The sequence below is a fragment of the Vombatus ursinus genome, unplaced genomic scaffold (assembly GCF_900497805.2).
Source record: "Vombatus ursinus unplaced genomic scaffold, bare-nosed wombat genome assembly UNPS02010193.1, whole genome shotgun sequence".
Lineage (NCBI taxonomy): Eukaryota > Metazoa > Chordata > Mammalia > Diprotodontia > Vombatidae > Vombatus > Vombatus ursinus.
The window spans coordinates 9,597,937-9,623,137 of NW_020949971.1; the positions used below are offsets into that span (position 1 = coordinate 9,597,937).

Here is a 25,201-nt window from a genome sequence, read left to right on the forward strand (position 1 = left end):
GTGTCAACGATTCTAGCAGAACACCTCGGCATTGGTTCTACCTCTGTCTCCTACAGTTGCCTCCTCTGAGCTGTATTTCTGGTACATGTAGCCAGACTAGCAAATGCCAAGCAAAGTAAACATTTTAAACAAATGTGAAGATTTTCTGTGTGTCTAAAAGAAAGAGCTTCAGATATCCAGGAAGGGGCTCAGATGAAAAAGGGAGATTCTCGGTTGAGGGCATCCTGGAGGAGGGAGCAATGTGGTCTCTTGCCAGCCTTTGTGCCTCTTCAGCCCAAATAGCCCCTTTGGAGTCCTGGTGCCACTCCCTGTGGTGGCTGTGACCCATTTCCACTCACCCCCTTATTGCTTCCCCTTCCATATATCTCGTAGGAAGAGCTGAGTTCCTTTTTTTGCCTGACTTACGCTCGAACTGACTTTTTAAAGGTCACTTGGAAGGCATGGCCTATCACTGTCTTGTTCCCTTTCTGATTCACACAGGGAACTTGTTCAAACCTCAGAAAGGGTTCATGTACATCTTTAAACCCTTTTCTGCGAGCCAGGTGCTGGCCTTTCAAAGACCGGCTACTTGACAAAAGGTCATTCAGAGGTACAAGGGTCCTTCGAGGTCATCAAATCCAGCTCCCTCTGGTTGCAGAGGTTAAAATGGTGTCCCCGTTCTCATTAGTGAAAAATCACACGTAGAAAGGGGCAGAAGTCAGGGATGCCGAGCTCGCCTTCTGGAGTGAGAGGATGCACAGGTTTGACTTACTGAGCCGCTGTTCCAATGAGGTTTCCTAGGGACACAAAGGAAACACTCACAAACATTAATAAGACATTCACATTTATCTTGACCAGCTTGTACTTGAATAGGAATCCCTCCGAACGCCTCTGACAAGTGGTTTCTAGCCGCTACCCAGAGACCTCCAGAGACAGACTTGGAGTCTCACCCTGGGGCAGCCTACCGTCCTTCTAGACGACTCTAATTGTTAGGGAGCTTTTCTTTGTAGGAAGCTGCAATCATCCACCTTTCCCTTCTTCCCTCTCGGGCAGAACAAGACCTTCTCCCTTCTATTTGAAGAGGGCTCTAGTGTCCCCAAGCCTTCCCTTTTTCAGGACCAAACAGTCTGGCTATGACACTGGTTTCCTGTCCCCTCATCATGCTTTTTCCTCTTGCTCAGGATGTAATTCAGTATGTCAAAGAGCATCCTGAAATGTGGCATCCAGAACTGATTGCATGGGTCCTCATGTGGTGTTTCTGGAACTGGACCCATTGAAGCAATCAGCTCCTGCATTTTATTGATGGAGCCTCATGCCCTTGACCCCATCCTTGGAACAATATCTAGGCCATGCAAACTGGGCCTTGTTTTTTTTTTTTTCTTTTTAAGGGATTGAAACCTTAATTGTGACATCTCCTCATTTGCCACCTGGCTGTACACAATTTGGATTTCTTTGACTTCACCAACTCCCCCAACTGATAGTGTCTTCTCCTCTGAGATTGCCTTCTGTCTACTCTGTATATAGTTTGTACATGCCTGTTTTATTTCTGTTTTCTCTCCCGTTAGAATGTATGCTTTTTGAAGGCAAGGACTGTTTTTGCCTTTTTTTGTATTCCTAGCACTTAGCACAGGACAGCTAAGTTGCCAAGTAGATAGAGTGCCAGACCTGAGTTCAATTCTGGCTTCAGACACTTAATAGCTCTGTGACCGTGGGCAAGTCCTTTAACCCTATTTGCCTCGGTTCCTCATGTGTAAAATGAGCTGGAGAGAGAAATGGCAAAACCACTCCAGTGTCTTTGCCAAGAAAACCCCAAATGGGGTCAGGAAGAACTGGACACAACTGACCAACAATAACAATGACAACAACATGGCGCGTAGTAAGTGCTTTATAAATGATTGTTGACTGACTGGCCATGCCACACTTCCTGACTCGGGCATATGTAGCAAACTGGAGAGCAGCCAAGATAATGAGAAAATTAGACCGTGTCACTCAAGGGTCACGGAATGGCGATTTTAGCTTGGGGAAAAGAAGACTTATAATTATTGCCTTCAAGTATTCGGATGACTGTCATGTGAAAGAGAAATTAGCCTTGATTTCCTGGACCCCACAAGGTATAACTGGGAGTAGTGAGTGGAAGATTCAGAGAGGGAGATTTAAGCTTGAGTTGTAGTACATTTATGTTGGTGGATTACCTGAGTCTCCTGGCTCAACTCAAGTAGACCTTGGACAGTGCCCAGAAATGGCCAGATGTAGCATTTCTAATATAGCTGTGGCACTGTCTTTCGATATGTTTTCTCTTGTACCCACCCGGTCTTAGGACTGGAATGAGGCCACCTTGATGGTTCTGTTGTATGGGGTTCTCAGCAGCCTTTCCTAGGCATCCATGTTGAGGCTTCCCACCTTCGCTTCCTATGGGGCCCACGGACCTCCCACTGGAGCAGAGATGAGCCACGTCCTAATGTCGCATCTGGGAGGTAGCCATAGACGCGGCCCTAGGAAAGGACAGTGGGAAACAGCAAGCCCCACTGTTCCCAGCAGCCTCAGCTCAGGGCACACCATCTACCGATGTTAGATCATAAGGCTGTAGATGTGGTGCTGGGAGGGACCAGAGAGGTTGTTGAGTTCAACCCTCTCATTCTGTAGGTGAAAAATCTTGACTTGAACCCAGGTCCTGGGACTTCAGATCCAATAGCACATTCTTCAGGCAATGCCACTATATCAGTTGTTAACCCAACATCCCTAGTCAGATTCCACTCTAGGCCATCATCTCAAGCCTCTTTCCCAGCCAAAACATAGATTTTCTCCCTCCACCTTCCTGTAGACCTTATTATTCTTTGTCCAACTGTCCCTCTCCTTCTAACTCCTGACTCCAAACTTCCCCTACCTTCCTTCCCTCATTTTCTTCCTCACTGTCCCTCTCTTTTCTCACTCTAAACTTTGACCCTAAACTTTCCCTGCCCACCCTCCTCCTTTCTTCCTCACCATCCCTTTCCTCCTTCTAAACTTTAATCCAGCCTTTCCCTGCCCTCCCTCATCTTTTCTTCCTCCCCATCCCTCTTCTCCTTCCAAACCTTGACCCTCGCCTTAATTTACCTTGCTCAGAAGCATTCAGTAAAGGGAACATGGAGGGGCTATGCATCAAAAGTAATCCACCCTCCTTTTTTTTTTTTAAGGTAGGAACATGTTTTCTTAAAGCAAACCTAAACTTATTAAAATATTTATGTAAAATTTAATCATGGCCATATTAGCCACACAGACCACTGAAGACACAGAAACATTTTTGTGTGCGTGAGTACCTTTTTTTTTTTTAAGTCCCACAAATATCACTGAAACCAGCAGTTGGCAGAGAGAGACCTTAAACTGTTTTGTTCCAGCGTGTAAATTCTCGTTTTGTTGCCGAGTCCTTTTATTAACGTGACGGCTGCGCCAGGTTCTTGCCAGAGTGAAGGGTACGCTGGCTTAATACGTTTTCAAAAATGAACTCAACTCTGGGCTTGTACCTACTTACTGATGCTAAGCTGAAATGAGTATGTTTTGATGTAGATACTGGCCTTTTGTCACAAAGTGTGTGTTTACATAAACACATTTAACCAATATACATATGTTTGTATATTTATATGTATATGTATATTATAAAAGTCATATTTTATAACATACATAAGTATATGTACATGTGTATAAACAGTGAATATGCACGTTATGTGTGTTTTATAATAAGTACATATATGAATGCATATTTGTAAATGTATGTGTATTTATACATATTTTACATGTGCAATGATGCATATATAGAAAATAAGTTTTTAAAACCTATATAAACATATGCAGTGAGGTTGGGAGCGGGGAAGGAGGCAGAAAATCTTTACCACCAAAGTCTAGATTTCTCCCCTGGGCTCGTAAGCCATGTTGGCATTCATAGAAAAAGAGAGAAAAGCGACTTCTCTCACATACTGTCCCGAAGGTGGTCTGGGTCTGTTCCCAGGTGGATGTCAGTTTGCAGGATCAGAAGCTTCAGTTGCCAGGGTGGGACCTACCTGCAGTCCCTGTTGTTAAGTCTCCTGATCAAGAATTCCAACCCTAAGAGGAAATTCTGGGCCCTTCACTCATTCTCCCCTCTCCAACATTGTTGGGTGTTTTTAGGCACACACTGTGTCATTCATAATAGTGGATGCCTTGGTTGAGATTGCAAAATCATTTCCATTGTGTAGTAATCCCCCCCTGTTCCCACAGTTGGCTCAAACAGCTTTGTGAAAACTCTCTTCCCTTCAGCTCGAAATTCCTACATTTGGTGGGGTTCCAAAGACCGTTTTTTTCCTTAAATTCAAATTCTAAGGAAAGTTCAGGGGCTCTAAGGCAGTGGTATAAAGTTTCTGGATAGAATCCCAGGGTTAAAGGCACACCACAGACACACGATTCCATTCAACGGAAGTTTATTGAACACCTACTAAGTGGTTAAAGGTGTTGAGCGGGATGCTGGAGGGGCTAGCTCAGGAAAGCAAAGCTTGTGATCTGTGGGGCAGCTGCTGCCCGTGTCTCGTGAGCACACCAGCCTCTCTCCTACTAGAGGATACACACAAAAACTAAAGAGAGCCCAGGCTTCTAGGCTGTTGTGATGGTGGTGGTGGTAGTGGTGGTGATGGTGGTGGTTAGAGCCAGGCTAGAACCCTGGGTAACAGAGCCATGCCTCTCTGGGAATATTGGTACTTTGGGTATCTATCTGTGTGTGTCCCCCCACGTGTTTCCCTGTGGGAAATGTGGTACCTGGGGCTATGCCTAAGCTTCCTGGAGTCTTGAACTCAGAATGCACAAAAGGTTGGGCAGTGACCTGTAGGAGTCACAAGTGTCTCTGTGGCACCGTGGACATCCCAGACCCTCTTCTCTTTTTTCTCACTGCACATTCTCCCACGGGACCTGGGTTCACATCCCACTGCTGACATTCATTACCTTTTTGACTTTGGGGAAATCATATGATCTCTTACTTAGCTTACATATTGTAAAATGAGAGAATTGCGCCTTCAGACTCTCTCGGTATCTCCTGAGCTCCATTCCCAACACCACCATTCACACAGCTCCTCTGTGTGTTATCAGCCCCAGAGTGCCCAGTTTTTCACATTTCTGGATCATTGATTCTCACCCAGAATCCTTCACCTCATCCACCATTCTCTATTCCCTCGAGGCTTTTTGTCTGTGCTTACTTCACTGTATGGAGATGAGAAGCAGCATGGTGTAGTGGTTAGAGAGCTAGGACACCCCCCCCCAGCCAGAAAGACTTAGGTTCAAGTCCTTTCTGACACATGTTACTAACGTGCCCAAGGGACAGTCATTAAGCTCTCAGGGCTCTAAAGAAGACTTGCAGTGATTTGCAGGTGCTCACCTGTATCGATAGAGAGAGTCCCCTCATCTGGGAGTGCCCTATAAGGAAGAAATCCACAGTCCAGTCCTTACTCCTGTTAAAGTGCTAAACTGACTAAGCGGTAACAATTTTTGAAGTGCTTCTCTGCGGGGCTGATGGGGCAGGGGCCATATTTTTCTGGGACATATACTAGAAATTTAAAATTGATTCCCCTCCCCCTGAGAAAGTCAGATACTGTTCCCCCTACCTTCCTCTCTCCTTCTCTCTCTCTCTCCCCCTCTCTCGTTCTCCCCTTTCCTCTCTCTGCCTCCCCTCCTCCTCCTTCTTCTCCTTCTCTCTTCCTAGCTGTGTTCGTCATCAACTCTCATCAAGGTTTTTGCAACAGTTTCATTCTAACTCTCCCTGCCTCAAACCTCTCCCCACTCCAGTCCATCCAATACATTTCGGCTGAAATAATTACTTAAATGCAGATCTCCTTGTTGCCGCCCCATCCCTCCGGTCTCGTTATCCATTGCTCCCCCATCACTGGCCTTCTCTCTGTTTCTCACACGAGGCGTTCACTCGTTTCTCGTCCCCATGCCTTTACACTGGCTGCTTCCCGTTCCTGGAATGTGCTCGGTCCTCACCTCCACCTCCAAGAATCTCTCCTTCCTTCAAGATGCAAGTCAAGCTCCATCTTCTGCATGGAGCCCTCATCTGCTAATGCCTCCCACTCAAGCTACCTTGTATTTAACTTTGTTGTTGTTGAGACATTTCAGTCGTGTCTGATTCTTTGTGACCCCATTTGGGGTTTTCTTGGAATGCTTTGCCACTTCCTTTTCCAGTTCGTTTTACAGATGAGGAAACTGAGGCAAACAGGGTCAAATGACTTGCTCAAAGTCACAGAGCTAGTAAGCGTCTGAGGCTGGATTTGAACTCAGGTCCTTCTGCCTCCAGGGCCAGCACGCTATCCACTGCATCCTCTAGCTGCCCGTGTATTTAATTACTTTGTATTTATACTTGAATGTGTTTGTATTCATTCCCTATGTGCTTATTTATGTATTTGTCTCCCCTGTTAGAATGCAGGTAATCTCTGCCTTGTGAATAAGGATTGTTTCATTCATTCATTCATCAGGTGTATATCCCCAGCACCTAGCACAGTAGAGGCACATAGTAGGCCCTTTATGAATATTTACTGTTTGATTGATTATTTGAGATGAATTCGTCCCAAGATTTCCAGTTGACTCTTTACTAGCCAGGACACCTCTGGGCATGTATGTATTTCTGCACACATGCATGCATATTTCCCAACAAGATGCTTTCTTGACCTGTGGAGTATGCCCCGCTTGAGACCTTGGGTCATTCCAGCAATAGGGTCTCGCTCAGTTCTGGGTAGCTCCTAGGTGCTTAATGAATGGACGCCGCATCATGCATCCATGAACAAAGGTGGGTAGTCGTCCCGTCACAGGGGTCTTCCTGAACCAGCCGTGGAAGATGCTTCCCAAACCCCATGGTAGCTTCCCCTGTAGGCTACTCATCAGCTAGTAGCCCACCGAACGTCAGCTTGCCTGCTTTGAGGGAGCAGGGCGAGATGGTGGAGGGACTAGAGAAAAGCTTTCACGGTATTTTCCTGTCAGAGACAGTGAGGAGCTCGCGTGGCCCAGCATGGCCCAGCGGCTTCTCTCTAAACAAGGTAGTTGAAACTTCTAGACCCAGTCTGTGATTCAAATTCATCCGTTCATTCACCCGAGCTTTTTCCTTGGGAGGGAACTTTGACCACAGGACATTCAGCTGAATTCTCTTATCATTGAAAGGGTTCCTCCTGACACCGGCTGGTTTTAAATGTGGTGGCAGGGAGGTCCCTGGGCCATATCCTACAAAGCCATGTGGCCAATCAGTGTGTTGAGTAACTGTGAAGGAGGAAGGGAAGGCCCCACGTCCACTGTGGAATTTTCTTGCTGACAATGGGCTTGCCATCGGCAAACTTTCCTGAAAAGGACCTTGTCTTTCTAAAGCACAGAACGAGACAGGTGCATTCTCTAAACCTCCCTGGGCCTCCATTTTCTTATCTGTATAATGGGGGAATGGGGGAGATCCTGATGGCCTCTGAGGTCCGGTCCCTACCCCTCCTAGAACGACAGTTCTCTAACTGGCTGACCCCCAAGTCCCTTCTCATTCCAGAGCTAGGTTCTTTTATGACCTCATCTTTCTGGTGACCAGGGAAACAGCCTTCAAAAGTAATGCGTGTAGGTAGTCATCAGAAAGGTTCTCTAGCCCCGGGCAGGGATGCCGTAGAGCTGGGCTCGAGTCTCAGGCCTGGCATTCGCAGACTGTGTAAGGCTGGGTGAAAGAGCTAGCACAACCAACCTTCCATTACTGTAGTCCTGAAATTTGTTACGAGGGAGCACTTTTTAAACATGAAAATGAGTCTCGGCCCCATTTGAGGGCCTGCTAGACTGACTGCCACGATTCAACTTCAGACTATCTGACCCTTTCTTATCATGTATATTTTTAGAATTTTATACCTGAAAATGCTGTCCTTCTCACTCTGAAGAATGTCAGTGCATCAGTATTGCTTGCTGTCAAATGTAAATCTAACCTTTGTTTCAAAAAGCCTTTCTGCACAAGGGTTATGGAAACTCTTACCGGCTTTTTAAGAACAAAGACAATATTGATAAAAGGAGTTTGTCCTGTCATTTGGGGGTCAGTTGAAAAAATGTCTGGCTGTGCGTCTGGGAGAAGAGGCTGTGTTTTACCTGGAGCACAGACTTCTTCCTCATTAGGGCTATTATAAAGTGATAACGAAACCCTAGGGAATTTTATGAAGCAATTAGGAACAACTAGCAAATAAGGTATATTCTGGAAAAACTTTTTCCTGTGTTTACTGAAGAAAAGACAAAGAAAAAATAGTAATATTGAGAAGAAATATGATGGAGATTCCTTAGAGACTTTAATCAGTATCTGGACTGGGTTTTCAGACAAGTGATAAAGCATCTACTGTTTTGTGGAGGGCGTGAGGTGACTCTAGCTGTCACGTTGGTCGTAGGAAAAATGTTGCATAGTTATACAGATGTTATTGCCAATTCTGTTTGTGAATAAATTGTTAACAAATTACCTTTACTTAATGAACCAAAGAAACTTCCTTCCTTAAGGAGTAATGACTCTTACTCTTCTATATTTAAATAAAAATGAAAATTATTGGATATGTACAATTTATTACCAAGTAGAATTGATAATAGATATAACTATTCACGGTGTTTTGCATATAGTAAATGTCAGAGTCGTTTCAGTGCTGTCCGACTCTTCATGACCCCATTTGGAGTTTTCTTGGCAAAGACGCTGAACTGGTTTGCCATTTCCTTCTCCAGCTGAGGAAACTGAGGCAAACAGGGGTAAGTGACTTGACCAGGGTCATCCAGCTAGTAAGTGTCTGAGGCTGAATTTGAACTCAGGCCTTCCTGACTCCAGGCCAGGCACTCTATCCACTTGGGCCAGCTCGCTGCCCCTATTTATACTGTGCATAGCTATATTAGTAACTAAGACCATTATTCTCCTGTTAGGACCTTTGTCTGTTAGACGTTTCTTTCCCCTTCGCTGTTACATCTAGACAGCATTTCACATGTTAAGTCCGGGAGGGAATAGCACATAAACACTGCGTGAGGCCTTGAGCCCTCATTTGAGTGTTACCCAGGACCTTCTCTGGCCGTTTGAAAAGGCAGAGCAGCCTGGGAAGATTCATGCTCATTGTTATGAACTCTGAAAGTGTTTATTGACCCTTGCATTTTGCTTTTACCCCCACTGCCCACTGAGAGGGTCTCCCCCTGTGCTTGCAATAATAACCTCAGAGAGAAAGTATCCATGGGTGTCCCTGGGGCCTCTGCACACCTGGCATTAGGGAAAACCTTTGACACTCCCCTTGTTGACCAGCCTTGAGTCCATCGGGGAGGACGCCATGACCGTGCCCTTGTCTCCCTCGACTAATCCCTGTGGGCGGAGGTCACAAGGCGCCTCTCTGGGTAGCACGGGGAGGAGCAGAGAACACAAGAAATCCAGGGACCCTTGAAAACGAGAGAGCCGTCCTCACACACATCAGAGGAGGAGCTTTTTCTGTGCGGAAGGGGAAAGCTTGGAAGCAGCCAGAGCCTCCCCCCAAATCCAGACATGGATTTGCTCCCATCTCCCGTCTTCCTGAGATAGCCATGGACTGTCTCCGAGTGATGATGATGATGATGATGATGATGATGATGATGATGATGATGGAGAATAGCATTTATATTTTAAGAAAGTTTTTATTTTCTCAGTTACATATAAAAGACATTTTTAACATTTATTTTTATAATCTAGAAATTAAAAGTTATTTTATAACTTTAAAATTTATTTTATTTATAATCTAGAAATTAAAATTTATTTCATATTTATAACCTGTAAATTAAAATTTAATTTTATAATCTATACATGAAAATTCCTTTCATATTTATAATTTATAAATTAAAATTTATTTTATATTTATAATTTAGAAATTAAAATTTTCCTAATAAATTAAAATCTCCTAATTTATAAATGAACTTTTATAATTTGTAAATAATTTTTAAATTTACAATTATAGTTTTTATAATTTTTGAGTTCCAAATTCCCTCCCTCACTCTTTTACCTCCCTCCTCATCCAGAAGGCAAGCAATTTGGCCTAAATTACACATGTGCAGTCATGTAGAACATATTTCCATATTAGCCATGTTGCAAAAGGGAACACAGACTCCCCCCCAAAAAAACAAGAAAAATTTAGGTTTTTTTTTTAAAGTATGCTTAGATTTGCAAAGAATAGCATTTATATTGTGCTTTAGGTTTACAAAGTACTTTACAAATATTGTCTCTCAATCCTCACTACAACCCTGGGAAGTAGGTGCTATTGTTATTAACCCCCATTTTACGGGTGAGGAAACTGAGGCAGACAGCGGTAAAGTGACTTCCTTAGGGGGTCACAGAGCTAGTAAGTAAGTATCTGATGTCAGATCTGAACTCAGGACTTGCTGAGTCCAGGTGCGGCTCTTTCTACCTTGGTGCTTAGAATATTCCTAGAATATAAATCGTGTTGGACACCTACGTCTTGGATGCTTCTCTTGCAGCTGATACATGATCACCCATTTAAAGAGGCCTGTGCCGCCAAATGCAGGACCTCGGTGGCAGTGAATGCCCCCTGAGTCAGCCTCCAGGTTCTGCCCCGGAGCCTCGTCCCTTCTCCCTCTACAAACGAGGACTGCTGTCTGCATAAAGCCAGCCCTGGTTTCTCTGCTAAGCTTCAGTCACACACCGCCATCTATCAGATGGCTATCCAGTAATCAGCTAAAATGCACCATGTCCGAAGCAGAACTTCTCTTTTCCTGTCTGCCAGTCCTCCCCTTTACTCCCGGGGACACTGACACGCTTTCATTCAGACCGGCCTTTTAGTCTTCCTTGGCTCCACCCCACCATGTGCAGTGCTCTCTCTCACGTCCATTCCCTTCTCTCCACTCACATGACCTCCCCTGGCCCAGGGCCTCACCCTCTCCACCTGGACTCCCTCAAACCTCCTTATCGGTCCCCCTGCCTCAGGGCTCTCTCCACTCAGCTGCCAGAGGGACGTGTCCACTGTAATTCCCCAGCTCAGGTTAAACTAGAGGGGTGCCCTATTGCTTTTAGGGTCAAGTACAAATTTCTCTTTTAGGCATTTAGAGTTTTTCATGACCTGGCTCCAGCCTCGTTACACAGTGCTTCCTTTCACATGCCCCGAAGCCCAGCCACCTTGGTCTTCTCTATTCCTCACACGTGACATTTCCTTGCCCTCAAGAAGCTCACATTCTATAGGGAAAGTGAACATTTGCCAAACAAGTATATAGAAAACAGACAAAATAAATGCAAGATAAATGTTCTCCCATTTCTCAGAGGCTGTTCCCCAGACCTGGATTGTACATTTTCCTTTTAGAATACAGAGTTAGAATACAGAGTGCCCATGGCACAGCCCTGGAGTCAGAAGGACCCGAGTTCAAATCCAGCCTCAGACACGTACTAGCTGTGTGACCCTGTGCAGGTCACTTCACCCCAGTTGCCTCAAAAAGAACATGTAGTTCATTTCAAAGTTGATCCTAAGTACCATCTCCCTACTTAATTCTATCCGAGGTGGCTCAGTGGATGGAGCACCAGCCTCAAGTGAGGAGAAACTGAGTTCAAATCTGGCTTTGCATACTTAATAGTTGTGTGGCCCTGGACAAGTCACTTAATTTCCCTGTTGCCTCAGTTTCCTTGTCTGTAAAATGGGGGTCATAATAGCATCTACCTCCCAGACTTTCCGTAGGGATCCATTGAGACACGTGTAAAGGGCTTAGCAAACCTTTAAATGCTGCCTAAATGCTGCCTGTCATTGTGATTAGGCCTTTCCTGATTCTTTCTGCAGCCCCAGATTGTCTCGTGTTTATTTTGTCTGTGTCTTCTCTACATTTGTTTTATATTTGTATGTGTTCCATTCCCCTAATAGAACGTCTGCTCCCTGAGGGCAAGGATGGCTCCATTTTTGTCTCTGTATCACCAGTCCCAGCTTTAGATCTCTGGTCCTACAATCCTAGCAGGGAAGAGGAATGGAACATGCATTTATTAAGCACCTACCACATGCTGGGCCCTGCTGAGCACTTCACAAATACTATCTCCTGTGATCCTCACAACCCTGGGATGTGGATGCTGTTATTATCCCCATTTTACAGAGGAGGAAACTGAGGCAGGCAGGGGTGAAGTGATTTGTCGGTAGTCACACAGCCGGTAAGTTGCTCAGGCTCTATTTGAACTCAGGCCTTGCTGACTCCAAGTCTCCAGCTTTATCCACGGCCGTCACTACCACCTTTAGGTCCTTTCCACTCGTTCTGTCCCTTTCCTCGTCATCCTCCTGTAATTGTAAGCACCATTTTGTATTAGAATTGTTTGTCTGTTATCATACAGTGGGACGGAATGCGCCTATCCTGCTGCGCCCAGTGAGGCGCAGCCAGGACCAGGCACAGCAGCCGTCCTCCCGGGACGCTCCAGGGACTCACTGTCGGGAATCTCTGAGTTGGCAAAGACTTCAGAGAAGTCTGAAGAAGACTCCCCCCAACATTCCCTACAGGTGGTCGGTCACGCAGCCCCTGCTTGGGGTGGGGGGGGGACATGCTTCCCTTCCCCTCGTCTGACTGTCATCCCGTCCTTAAGCCTAAATCTCCCTCCAGCCCACTCCTCCTGGTTCTGCTCCCCGGGGCCAAGCAGAGCGAGGCGGATCTCTCCCTACCCTGTGCCAGGGAGGGAAGCTTGTCACGTGGGCACAGGCAGAAGTAAGCTCCCCTCTCTCCCCCCATACACCCCACTCCTTGCAATCTCCAAGGGCATGCAGAGCAGAGACAGGGGAAGAACTCAGCCACGAGTGACCAGGCAGGCTTCAGGCTATGACTTCTCCCAGCTTTTCCCTCCGTCTGCCATTTAACCTAAGAGAACGTGTACTTTAGGGTGCCGGTGTCTTATGGGCTCATATTGTGCTTGTCAGATTTATGACTTACAGTATCAGCTCCCATTTCTATGGCGCTCTTTGAGGCGGAAGGCGTGGATGATATTATCCTCATTTCTCCAGAAAGGAAACTGACCCAGTGAGTCTGAGTGATTTTCCCAGGATGCTCAGTGAGTAAGTGGGAGGGTTTGGATTTGAACCCAGGGCTCCGAGTCGAAGCCTTACCCAAATGCCAGGAGGGTGTAGATGTGGCTGTTTTTGTTTGGAAGGCTCCTCTGTTCTTTCGGGCTCTTGAGTTTCAGTTTGAAGCTTTCCTTTGTTCCATTTCATAAAGGAGGAGATTGTGGGCCAGAATGGAAGTCTCTGCCGGCTCTCGGGCCCCTGCTCCTTCATGACTGTGACGAGGGGGGCTGTTTGGAGGGTCCTTATGAGCCCCGGGGCTTTGGCTGGCTCAAGGCCTTGAACTCCCTGGAAAGTCAGCTCATCACCGTTCCTGAGCAGGGCTGGGTTTCCAGGGCGGTGCTAACCTTCTCTGTTTGTGAGAGGGGCCCAGGCCTCCCGGTTGTATTGTGGTGACTTAACAAAGCCTTCCAAATCCCTGCGTGTTTTTGTGTGAAAGCCCCCTGAACGCATGGCTAAAGCCCCTGAAATCGGAGGCGCATCCTGGACAGCCGCCGGCCCCGCCTGGGCTGGGCAGCTCTTTCAGCAAGTGAACAAACAGATGAAATCTGCTGAATAGTTGGACAAGTGGCTTTCATTTACAAACGCTGGGCACCGTCGCTCCCCAGCCCTGCTTAGCCTGCTGCCCTCGAAATCACAATCCCTTTTCATCCCACCAGCCCCTTTCACCAGCCGGCTTCCGCCCTCTGAAGGCCAGTGAGCTGAAAAATGCATTTCAGGAGGAGGAGACCTTCCCCTTCTTCCCCTCCTGTTGTCTCCAGCCGCTGGGCTCCCTGTATCCCCAACCCCCACCCCTTTCTCCTCTCTGAATTGATTGCCCAGCTTAGCTCCATCTGAAGAGCTTAATGGAGAAACTGGCCTGTGTGAGCTGAGATTCTCAAGGTCAAAACTGACTTGATACAGTCCTCACAAGGAAATCCTTTTAGATTTGTGTAACAGTTCAGGAGCTGAGGGATGGATGGGAAATCTAGAACCCAAGAAAGAGTGGGGATGGATGCCAGGTCCCTTTAGGGATGACTTACGTCTCTAATAAACCTGGAATGAGAAGCAAAGTAGCAAAGTGGGTAGATCCTTGGGGCTTTGGGGCTTTGAACTGGGGGCTTTGAACATCTCTGAGGCTCACACCCTGAGGCCACACACAGTACTTGAGGAGAGCCCAGAGTCAGGATTCCCTTTTACTCTCCTGATTTTTGAGTGCAGAAAGACCTGAAAGTCATTAAGTATAAGATGGGCATCCCCACCATTTCCAGTTCTTTGCCACCCCAAAGAGAGCTGCTATAAATATTTTAGAACGTAGAGGTTATTTTCCTTTTTCCCTAATCATCTTGTGAAATAAACCAAGTAGTGGCGTTGCTGGATCAAAGGGTATAGTCAGTTTAATAACTCTTTGGGCATAATTCCAGATTAACTCTCCAAAATGGTTGGATCAGTTCACAGTTCCACCAACAGTGAATTAGTGTCCCAGTTTTCCCATATCCCCTCCAACATCTGTTGTTTTCCCCTTCAATTGTTTTAGCCAATTTGGTAGGTGTAAAATGATATCTCTAAGTTGCTTGAATTTGTATTTCTCTAATTAATAATGATTTGGATTTTTTCATATGACTATAAATTGTTTTGATTTCTGTTCAGATCCTTTGACCATTTATCAATTGGGGAATGACTCATATTCTTACAGATTTAACAAAATTCTTTATATATTTGAGATACAAGACCTTTATCTAAGACTCTGTCTATAAAAATTTTCCCCCAATTTTCTGCTTTCCTTCTGATCTTGGCTATATTTGTTTTATTTGTGCAAAACTGTTTTAATTTAATGTAATTGAAATTATCCACTTTACATCTCTCACTGCTTTCTATCCCTTCTTTATTCACAAATTATTCTCCTATCCAAAAGTCTGATAGGTAATTTATTACATGTTCTTCAGATTTTCTTGTAATATCACTCTTTATATCTAGGTCATGTATCCATTTTGACCTTATCTTGGGAAATGGTGTAAGATATTGATCTCTGACTGCTTTTGTTTTCCCAACAATTTTTTACCAAATAATTCATATCCCCCAAACTTAAGTCTTTACACTTGTATGAAGTGTATATAGGTATATAAGTGTAGACCTTCATTTATAGATGAGGAACAGAAGCCAAGAAAGGTGAAGCCACTTACTGAGGGTCTCCCAGGCAGTGGCTGGCATTTCAGGGATAGATCCAAGGGACCTCTGACTCCAAATGCAAAATAGCCCCAGACGTTAACAGCTGTCATTTACACAATGCCTTAAGGTTTGCAAAGCACTTTACAAATAGGATCTCATTTTATCTTCACTACATCCCTGGAAAATATTTTCCATTTCAACCCATTTTACAGTCAGGGAAACTGAGTTAGAGCTTAAAGTGACTTGCTCAGGATCACACTGATAGTAAGTGTCTGAGAATGGATTCGAACTCAGGTCTTCCTGACTCCAGGTAGCAAATAAGTGATTTTCTTTCTCTCTTCTGTTCATTTGCAGATCACAGCAGTCTGTTCAGAAGCAGGCCTCCTTGCTCTAGAAGAAGATATACAAGCCAAATATATCATGAAAAGGCACTTCGCAGAGGCCCTGAACATCGTGACCCCAAGAATTCCGGAGTCCATGAGGCATTTTTACGCAGATTATCATAAGAATGGACTGCACACATGCTGAGAATATAATAGCCCTAACGTAGTCTATTCAGACGCTTTTTTGAAAGAAAAGTGAATTTCCTATGTGCAGCGTGGCTTGAGGTGGCCAGAATGTTCCTTCTTGCAAATGGAATGTCTGAAATCCACTTGGGTAGAATTGAGAGGCTGCTGACCCTCCAATAAAGCGGAGAGAAAAGGTTTGGGTCGTGTGAGTTCAATGGAAAGAGCCGGGGACTGGGTTTTACAGTGAATTGTTGTGATCTGTGTTTTGTTCAAGTCTTCTGTGCCAGTCAGATCTTAATCTAGAAATGCTTGCCAATGTTTTCACAGATGCATTGGCGACGCGGCAGTTTGTGAACCTTGTCTTCTCCTTCCCCTACCCCTTGAGCTGGGAATTCTTCTTCTTCCCTTCTAATACAAGGGAAGAACTAAGTTCAAAGCTCACCTTTGCCACTTATTTGCTGTGTGACCCTGGGCAAGCCAATTGATCTCCTGAGCCTCAGATTTCCCGTCTGTAAATTGGTTTGGATAAATGGCCTGCCCTTCCTGATCCTTATCTCCTCCTTGGAGAGCCCGTCACTTCCTGGAAAGCAGCGCTCAAGGGCTACCATCCTACATCCCCTTTCTTAAGCTTCCCATTTTGAGCCCTCTCTAATTCTTGAAATGTCTTTATATTTCATCATGTATACTTTATATTCACTTCTCAGTGTATCAGTAGACTGAAAGCCTGTTGAGGACAAGAGCTTTTGTTTTTTGTTTTCCATCCCTAGCCCAGTGCCTTGGATATTATAAATGCATAGATATAGATATATATTATAAATGCCAAGATATGCATGTATATACATAGGTGTGTGCATTTATGTATGTAAATGCATGTATACACATCTAAATCTGCGTATATACATATACAGACGTGTGTGTGTGTGTGTGTGAGACAGAGAGAGAGAGAGAGAGAGAGAGCTAGGTGGCCCTCAGTGGATAGAGCACTGGCCTTGGAGTCAGGAAGACTCCTCTTCCTACTTCAAATCTACACTTGACTAGCTGTGTGACCCTGGGCAAGTCACTTAACTTTGCCTGAGTTTCCTCATTTGTAAAAGGAGTTGGAGAAGGAAATGGCAAACTACTCCACTGTTTTTGCCAAGAAAACCCCAAATGGGGTCATGAAGAGTCAGACACGACTGAAATGACTGAATAACAATAACCATTTGTTGAATTGAATTAAATTAAATGGTATTCACACCGAGGAAAGCATCAGTATCATGGGAGTTTCATGAATGGTATGCTAAAAAATGCTTCCAGATCTGTGATTTATGATGTCCAGAGAAGATGCCAGACAGGCTCGCCAAGAATGCAGTGTCCTTTGGCCAAAGATGTATTTGTCCAGATTACAGCCAACATTTCCAATCAGCCTTCACCATCTTGACCGGTGCTTAGAGCAAAGAAACACAAGAGGCTTGGTTTCACTGGCACATATGGCTCCCTTTCAGTGTGTACAAAATGGGATGATCAGACCTTTTGCCTTGTGGCCCTTCTTTGGGCAGTCTTATTGGATAAATCGGGTACCATCGGTAAGTGCTATCTATGATTTCCGTGGTGAACTTTTTTTAGTTCAAGGATATTGCTATACAATGTAATCATGCCCGATCTCTTTAATATGAGCCCTTCCCTCATCACTTACCTTCATGGTGAGTAACCACACTGGATACAGGTGTGGAAACCAAAGCTCTTTGTTTCCTTCCAAGTTCAAAGCCAGCAGCCTAGAGTCAGTCTCAGTGACTCTTTATAAATTCCCATAAGGATCATTTCTGGGAGGGGGAGGAAACAGGGGTATGCTAGGAAAAAAAATTAATTCCCAGAAAAAAAAAAAGTTGACCCAGAAATACCTAATTACGGGCTGAACTTGTTAAGTTTGGTTTGGCAGGTAAGACAATATGGGTGTATTTCTTAAATGTTTCCACCTTTGCTTGCCTCTCAGAAAAGTTTTGAAATTATGTTTCCGGGCCCACTCTTAAATGTATCAGGGGAGTGCCTGAGATTTATTGGCATTTGGGTAAATGAAGCTTCCAAAATAATCCTCATTTTAAAATTAGAGTGGATTTTTTTAAACACTTCCCTTTTGGAGAATTGATGAAGAAAATTGTGGGAAGGGTGGCATTTGAAAGCTGACTTTGGGGACATTACAAGGGCTGACATGAACCATCCTTCTTTTTCATCTTAGTGAGTACTGCCAAGCCCACATTATGTATGTATCCCAAAGGGCCAGGAGTGCTTACGTTCCCAAGCTCCTTCCCTAAGCGTCAGAAGCCAGGAGGAATGCTAGAATTGGTCGTGGGGGGGGGCCATGGGGAAGAGAAGTTTCTATAGGAGGATTTTTTTTTTAAGCCTCAAGAAATTGATTTTGGGGGGAAGGTTTGAAGCTGGGGAGATGTGCCTTTATAAGTGGACGGATTCAGGAATTTGTAGGCCAGTATTTCTGAATCCTCAGGGGTTTAATCCAAAAGATTTATTTCTGACTGAGAATAACCAGACTTTGGGAGTATTTTGGCCTATTTCTAGTGCGCAGAAAGCACAGATTTAGACTTTGAAGGGACTGTTGAGGAAAACTCCATTATTTTATAGATGTGGAAACTGAGGCCCACAGAGATTAAAGTGACTTTCCAAAGTCACGCAAATAGTGAGGAGCAGAGCCAGGATTTGGACTCAGCCTGGTACAGAGAAAAAGGGAATGGATTTAGGGCTGAAATAACTGGGTTTGAATTCCAACTCTGCCCCCTTACTCTCTGTGCAGCTTTGAGCAAGCCCCTTATCCTTCCTGGGCCTCATTTTTTCTCATTTATAAAATGAAGCCCTTGGTCTAGAAGACTCTGAGATCCTTCCCAGCCGAGCCATGAGTCTGTTATGCTCAGACCCCACACCAGGGGCTCTTCCCATGACCCCATGCTGTACGCGTTTCTCTAGATTGATCTGGAGCTATCTAATGTTATCGCTATGGGTGGTGCAGCATCTCCTTCTCTAACTATCTATTAAAATAGTGCAATGTGCTCTTGGGTGGTTTGAGGTTGTCTTGGGTGGAAGTCACCTTTGGGTCAATATTGTGTGATATGTAGGAACTGACTTGCTGTAGGGCCATGGGCAAGCCCACAAAAGAGGCAGATGGCATCAATGAAAATTCACTCCAGGGATATTCCATTTTCAGTCCTGAACTCCCCTGGGTATGGATTTACCCTAAGCGACTTCCCGATAAGAAGACCGACCACACAACAAATCCTAGAGGAACCCAGTAATCCCAAGTATGATCCCAGCAAATGCCCAAGTAGGAAACATGAGTCGGCAACGGTCAATGTGTTAGCCCTTCTGTCCACTCCTGGACCACACAAGAAGCCAGCCTGGGGTCACTTGGTGAAAGTCAGCATGAACTCCAGTAAATGGGCCTGAAGCCGTGGGCACACTAAATGTGGACATGCCATTGAGATCCGATGACAGTACCAGTTCTGGCAATTGGGTTTGAAATCAATGGGATCTTGCCCTTGGCCTGTCAGGACAGAAGGAAGCAGAGGACAGAGCCAGGCCCTGCTCACTACAGGGAGACCGTGCCTGGCTGGGTGCTTCTGAGTACTGGGAGCCGCAGCAAGAAATAAGAAACTCAGCACCGGATCACCCGTGCCAGGGACCATGCCAGGGGCCAAGACCAACACCAGCCCCAACATCCAAATGGAGCTTTGGACGGGCCACACCAGGGATTGGGACCAACTTGGAATTTGGGATTTTGTGAGGAAAAAGAAACAGAGATGGACAAAAGCCAGCACCAGCACCCTAGATTAAATAGAGTCAGAACCCAAGGATTCAGGAAGAAGGAGCAGCAGCGTCCATACTATATAGAGGGGCAGGATCAAACAGCTGCAGTGGATGGAGCCTGGCCCTTTCACAAAGCCCCAAGCCAGGGACGGAGGCAGGAAATGAGAGTAACAGAAGTAAACACCTAATGGGGTCATGAAATATGGCAGGTTATGAGAAGGTGAGGAAGAGAGAATTCTGCAAGGGCAGGTGGGGCATGGCTTAGCCATAAGAACTAAAATACATGGAGCCAGAGATGTTAAAAAATGAGCTTAGAATTCTGGAGGAAAAAACAGAAAAGAGACTTTTTGTTCACATACATACACACACACACACTCACACTCTCTCTCTCTCTCTCTCTCTCTCTCTCTCTTATTCACTCATGTGGACACCTGCTGCCCTTCCAGGGGCAAGGCAAAAGTAGAAAAGCAGCAGGAAAGCCTGTTAGCTCCTGTGGTGTTCCATCAGGGGCAGGTCAGAAGCCCAAGAAAGGCCCAGCTTAGAACTGACAATGGAAAATATTAATCATACGGTGGAGAACCTGAAAAATAGAATGGAACCATCAGATCTCAATGGCCCCCATGGGTGTGGCAGGAGCAGTGTCCTGACCCCCTGTGCCTGTCAGGTTAGAGGTATTGAGATCTTCCTGGAGACTTCATTGGTTCAAAGGACTAAAGGCTTGGGCCATCAATGTCCCTTCCTCTTTGCCAAGTACCAGAGCCAGGAGGAGCTTCAGGGGCGCTGCTCCTAGGTTGCTGGTTCATGATGGATGACTCAGGCAAGGCGGGTTAGCCTAGCTGAATCAACTTGAGGTATCTTCAGTGCCTGTCCTTGTTACATATTCTCCCGCTATGGTTAAGTAAATCTCTTTTTCTCAACTGCTGAATGGCCAAGTATTTCATTTTGTTCCAGTATCAAACCTAAACTACAAAGGGACTGACCTAAGTCAGGCCCAGCTAGGAACTCATGAGACAACAAGAAATATTGGGACAAAGTCAAAAGATTGAAAAAATAGAAAAGAAATGTGAGTTATCAACTAATCTGGAAAACAAGTCAAGGAGAAAGAATTTTAGAATTACCAGAATCCTGGAAAAATGTCACCAAATGAAAACTCAGAACTCTACATTCCATGTTTTAAGAAATCATAAAAGAAAACTGCCTGGATCTATTTCAGCCAAAGGACAAAGTGAAAAAAAGAATCCAGCAATCATTTCCTGAAAGAAACCCCCAAATGAAGTCACCTAAGATTATCATTGCTAAGATAAAAAGCTTTCAAATAAAACAAATCTCTCTCTCTCTCTCTCTCTCATGTATGTATACATACATATATACATATATGTGTGTATGTATTTATATGTATGTGTGTGTATGTATATGTGTATTATATATGTGTATGTGAGGATCCCATAAGACTGTTACAACTACAGTAAGGAAGAGGAAATCTTGGGATGCAATATTTTCAAAAGACAAGAAAAAAAAAAGGCTTATAACCAAGAATAACCTGCCCTGCAAAACTGAGTATTACCTTGGGATGGGGTAGGAGGCTGTTCCAGAATGGCCCTTTAGTAAAAGAAGAGAACTTTTAAACATTCCTGATGAAAAGATCAGACCTATTTAGCAAGTTTAAAATAAAAATGCAACAGTCAGAAGAAACCTAGAAGGTTAAAAAAAAACTTTTAAGTAATTGGAAGGGACTACACTGATGAGATGCTTATAATTCTAATTAGGATAAAGAGACAGATATCCCCCAAGATCACTGGGGGAGTTAATTAACGTACAAAGGACCTGGGGGTAGTATTGCTGCTAGTGAGGGTAAAGGGAAGAAATAAACACTAGAGAAGAGGTGAAAGAAGAGGGGGAAAATATTTTTCTTATGATTATGTACATAAAAGGAATATACAAATGTGGAGCAAAGAGTAGACAAAAGGAATCTCCTGACCTTCACTTTTACCTGAATAGGAAAAAGGGTCCAATACACAAATACGTGGAAAAAAAAATAGAAATACATCAAACTCAACTAGGGGAAGGCAGGAACGGACTTGAAAAAAGGGTAGAGGTGGGGAGGGAATAGTCACATACAAGACAAATTTCAACCTGTGGGTGGGTCCTAAAGGAAGGATTAAAAAGTGAAAAAGAAAGTAAGAACTAGATATGGTGAGCCTGGATGTGGTCAAGAGAGGAAAGGCAGAAGAGCAGAACAGACCACTTCTGTTGTAGATTTTTCTGCCTCCTTCATCAGGTGCGGGATGGGCATAAGAGAAGAAAAATGTAATGGGATATAATAAAGGGAGACATACAATTGAAAATCATAACCATCAATACAGTCAGTATAATAGAAGGTAAGAGAACTGATTAGAAAGCAGACACCAGCAACATATTGTTTGCAAGAAAAACATGAAACATGAGGGTTCATACAGTTAAAATGAGAGAAGAGCTTAATTTGTTATATCTCAGGAGAATTCAAAAAAGAGAGTAGCAATTTTGATCTCCTGACAAGACAACAGTAAAAATAGATATGGTTAAAAGAGATCAGCAGGGAACCTACATCATACCTGAAAGCACCACAGATAATAAAAGTATCAATACTTACCATATAATAATAATGAAGGTACCCACTGCCAAGGGATAGTTTTGAAGTCCAGAGAAAGTCCAGAGGTACATGGCCAGGAGGGGAATGAAGGCAGGCAACAAATTAGAATCTCTAAGAGGTATTTACCAAAGGGAGAAGGGGGAAGAAGGGGTTAAAAAGGGATTTATCAGAATAAGCAGACCTCTGGGTTAATAGGCAATTCCAGGGGGAGGAGGCGCTAGCAGCACTTTTTTTACAGCAAAGAATTGGAATCAAAGTGGGTGCATTTGGGAATAATTAATAATAATGATAAGAAGAACAAAGAGCTGAGATTTTACTTTAAGGTTTACAAAGTACTTTACATATATTTCTTTTGATTCTCACAACAGCCTTGGGAAGTAGATACTATTATTATCCCCATTTTACAGATGAGGCAGAGGTTAAATGACTTGCCCAGGGTCACACAGCTAGTAAGTGTCTGAGGCCATATTTGACTCAGGTCCTCCTGACTCTGGAGCCCTATCCACTGAGCATTCTAGCTGCCCCATTACTGAGCATTAGTAGTAACAAAAGGGATAGATTCAAGGGAACCTGGGAAGATTTCCATAAACTGATACAAAGTCAAGTAGAGCCAGGGCTACATTATACAAATTGTAATTGTAGCATTGTGATGAAAAATAACTGTGAACCATGATAATGGCAATGACCAATCTCAGCTCCTGAAGGCCGACAGTGATTCATGCCTCCCCCTTCTTGGCCAGAAGTGCAGAGCAAGTCATTCATTTTTCAGACATAGCTAATGCATGGATTTGTTTTGTTTGACTGTTTGCAAAGGAGGGCTTTTTGTGAGGTGGGAGGAGGAGGCAGATGGGAGGAATTATGGGGGTATAATGGTTCTAATCTTTGGGGAAAAAAACCTGGGAAAAATAGACCATCATTAAAAAAATTTTTTTGACTTACACCGATAAGAACAGAATGAAATTCAGAAGAGGACAAAGACATGGAGTAACATGTTGGAACTACCGTGTTAAATTTAATATATACTTTTTCTTGAAAAAAAAGTAAGCTGTAAGTAATCAAGTTTCATAATGTCCAATACAGTCCTCTTTTTCTGGTTGTCACAAACAAGGGAATGTTTGTGTCTGTTGATTCATAATTATGAGAAAGAAAAATTAAATAAAAAACAGAAAAGAATGTAAAGCCAAAAGAAGAGAGTTATAATTTTGAAAAAAGTAGAGTGAGTTCCCCTTCCACAAAAAGCCAAAACAAACAAACAAACAAAAAATTCCAAAGAGAACTTAAAAACATGCCAGATGGACCTAACTGGAAAATCCCGAGGGAAAAGAAAGCACAGTAAGTCATTTCTGCAGCCCAGATCAGCACAGATCCAGGCCCAGATCCAGGGAGGGCCCCAGTGAGATTATGTAACAAATTTGTAATGGACCCAATCAGGATTAGTTTCATGATTTTCTCCAGCTTCTCCAAGCATCACAGGGGTAGGAGTGAAGGCATCGAATGATGGTACTGATCCAAAACTGAGACTTGGCCAGGCAAGATTGTCCATAAGATAAGGGGGCCAAGGGAGTTAAGTGTAGAATTGAACTGGCTTACCAAGGGGTCAAGATGGGGAAAAGAGGCGAGTGTGGCCAGTACAGTGGTAAAAGCCTATGAAAGAACTAAGGGGTTGAGGTATTGGATGTCACAGTGTGGAAAAAGAACGAGTTTGGGATGACAAGGCAGGAGAGGTGAAATGACAATAGATTGTGATTGGATAAGGAAATTTCAGAGTTCATGAATATAGAAGTGGTGCATTTGTTGGTGATGGCAAGATCGAGTGCATGACCATCTTTGTGTGTAGCTGAGGTGGGGGGGAGGAGGAGAGCAAGTGAAATGGATAAGTTAAGGAATTATGAAGTTAAGGTATTTGATGCAATATCAGTATGTATGTTGAAGTCCCCCTAGTATGAGGATAGAAGTTGGGATGAAGTCAATGAGCCAGGCACTGAAATCAATGAGAGAAGAAAGGGAATGAGTGTCTTGAAGGTTGGTAGAAGACAGCCACCAGGACTTTGATTTAATAGTTATGGACCGAGCCAACCTCCCAGGAGGAAAGATTACTTAGTGATGGTGGTAGAGGGAGAGCCTGTAAGTGGCAATGGGGAGCAAGGAGTATTCCAATTCCCTCCTCCTCAACCAAGGAGGGGAGGGAATCAGGGAAAGTATAGCCAGTGCTGGAAAGCATAGCCCAAAAAGCCGTGTGTGCTGAGGAGGGAGTCAGGTTTGTAAGAAGCTGAGGATGGAAGCAATGGGAAAGGAAAAGATTTAAGATGAAAGCAAGTTTGTGGCCTATGGATGGGACTTTCCAGCAGACACAGCAGAAGGGGTGGGCAGCTTTAGAGTGGGACATTGGGGTGGGGGTGAGATTAAGGGGAATAAGAATAAGGTATGGCCAGTGGGGAGTTTGCTCATCTTGGAGGAAAGAGTTCAAGAGCAGGTATTTTGTCCTCTGTGGTTTGGCCTCGGGTGGAGAACCTCCAGCAGTTCAAACCAGAGGATCAGCTGGAAACGGAAGGAAGAACGTTACTCTTCCCCCAAAGCAGCAGACCAGGCTGCAGCCAAGATAGAATGGTCATTTGAAGGTGGCTGGTGCGCAATGGAATGCAATTAAAGAGGGCTTCGTGAGGGAGGCAGCAGACAATTCCTAAGCAAAATAAACTGTAAATAAGAATGTACAAAAGGATTCACAGCTCTTTTAGCGGTGACATAGAATTGGAAACAGAGAGAGCCCATCAATTGGGAAATAGCTTACTAAGTTCCAGTATTTACATTCACATGATGTAAAACTTGGGCAATAAGAAATGATGAAGGGGGTGATTTCAGAGAAGCCTGGGAAGACATGTGTGAACTTTTGCAGAACCAGGAGAACAATTTATATAATGATTCAGCCTATTAAGGAAGACTCTGGCAAGAATCTTGCCAACAATGACTAAGACAGGGACCCCCCTGTGATTGTCACAGGACAGTCTATTTCCTTTACCTTTATAGAGATGACCAATGGAGGCATCCTTGAACTCCTGGGGGATAATCTTCTCTTGCCATATAACATGGAAAATTTCAGTCAGCTTTTGTATGAGCAATGGACCCCCTACCTTGTA

At 44.3% G+C, this 25,201-nt stretch overlaps 1 protein-coding gene across 1 annotated transcript in view; it reads left to right on the plus strand.

The window, feature by feature from the left end:
• Positions 1-15,843, plus strand: part of SPATA5 (spermatogenesis associated 5) — a 227,007-nt gene extending 211,164 nt beyond the window's left edge. Inside the window, exon 16 of the mRNA XM_027853737.1 lies at positions 15,492-15,843. Coding sequence (XP_027709538.1) covers positions 15,492-15,665 — 174 coding nt within the window. The 3' untranslated portion in view covers positions 15,666-15,843. The remainder of the gene's footprint in view (positions 1-15,491) is intronic.
• Positions 15,844-25,201: the final 9,358 nt, after the last annotated feature.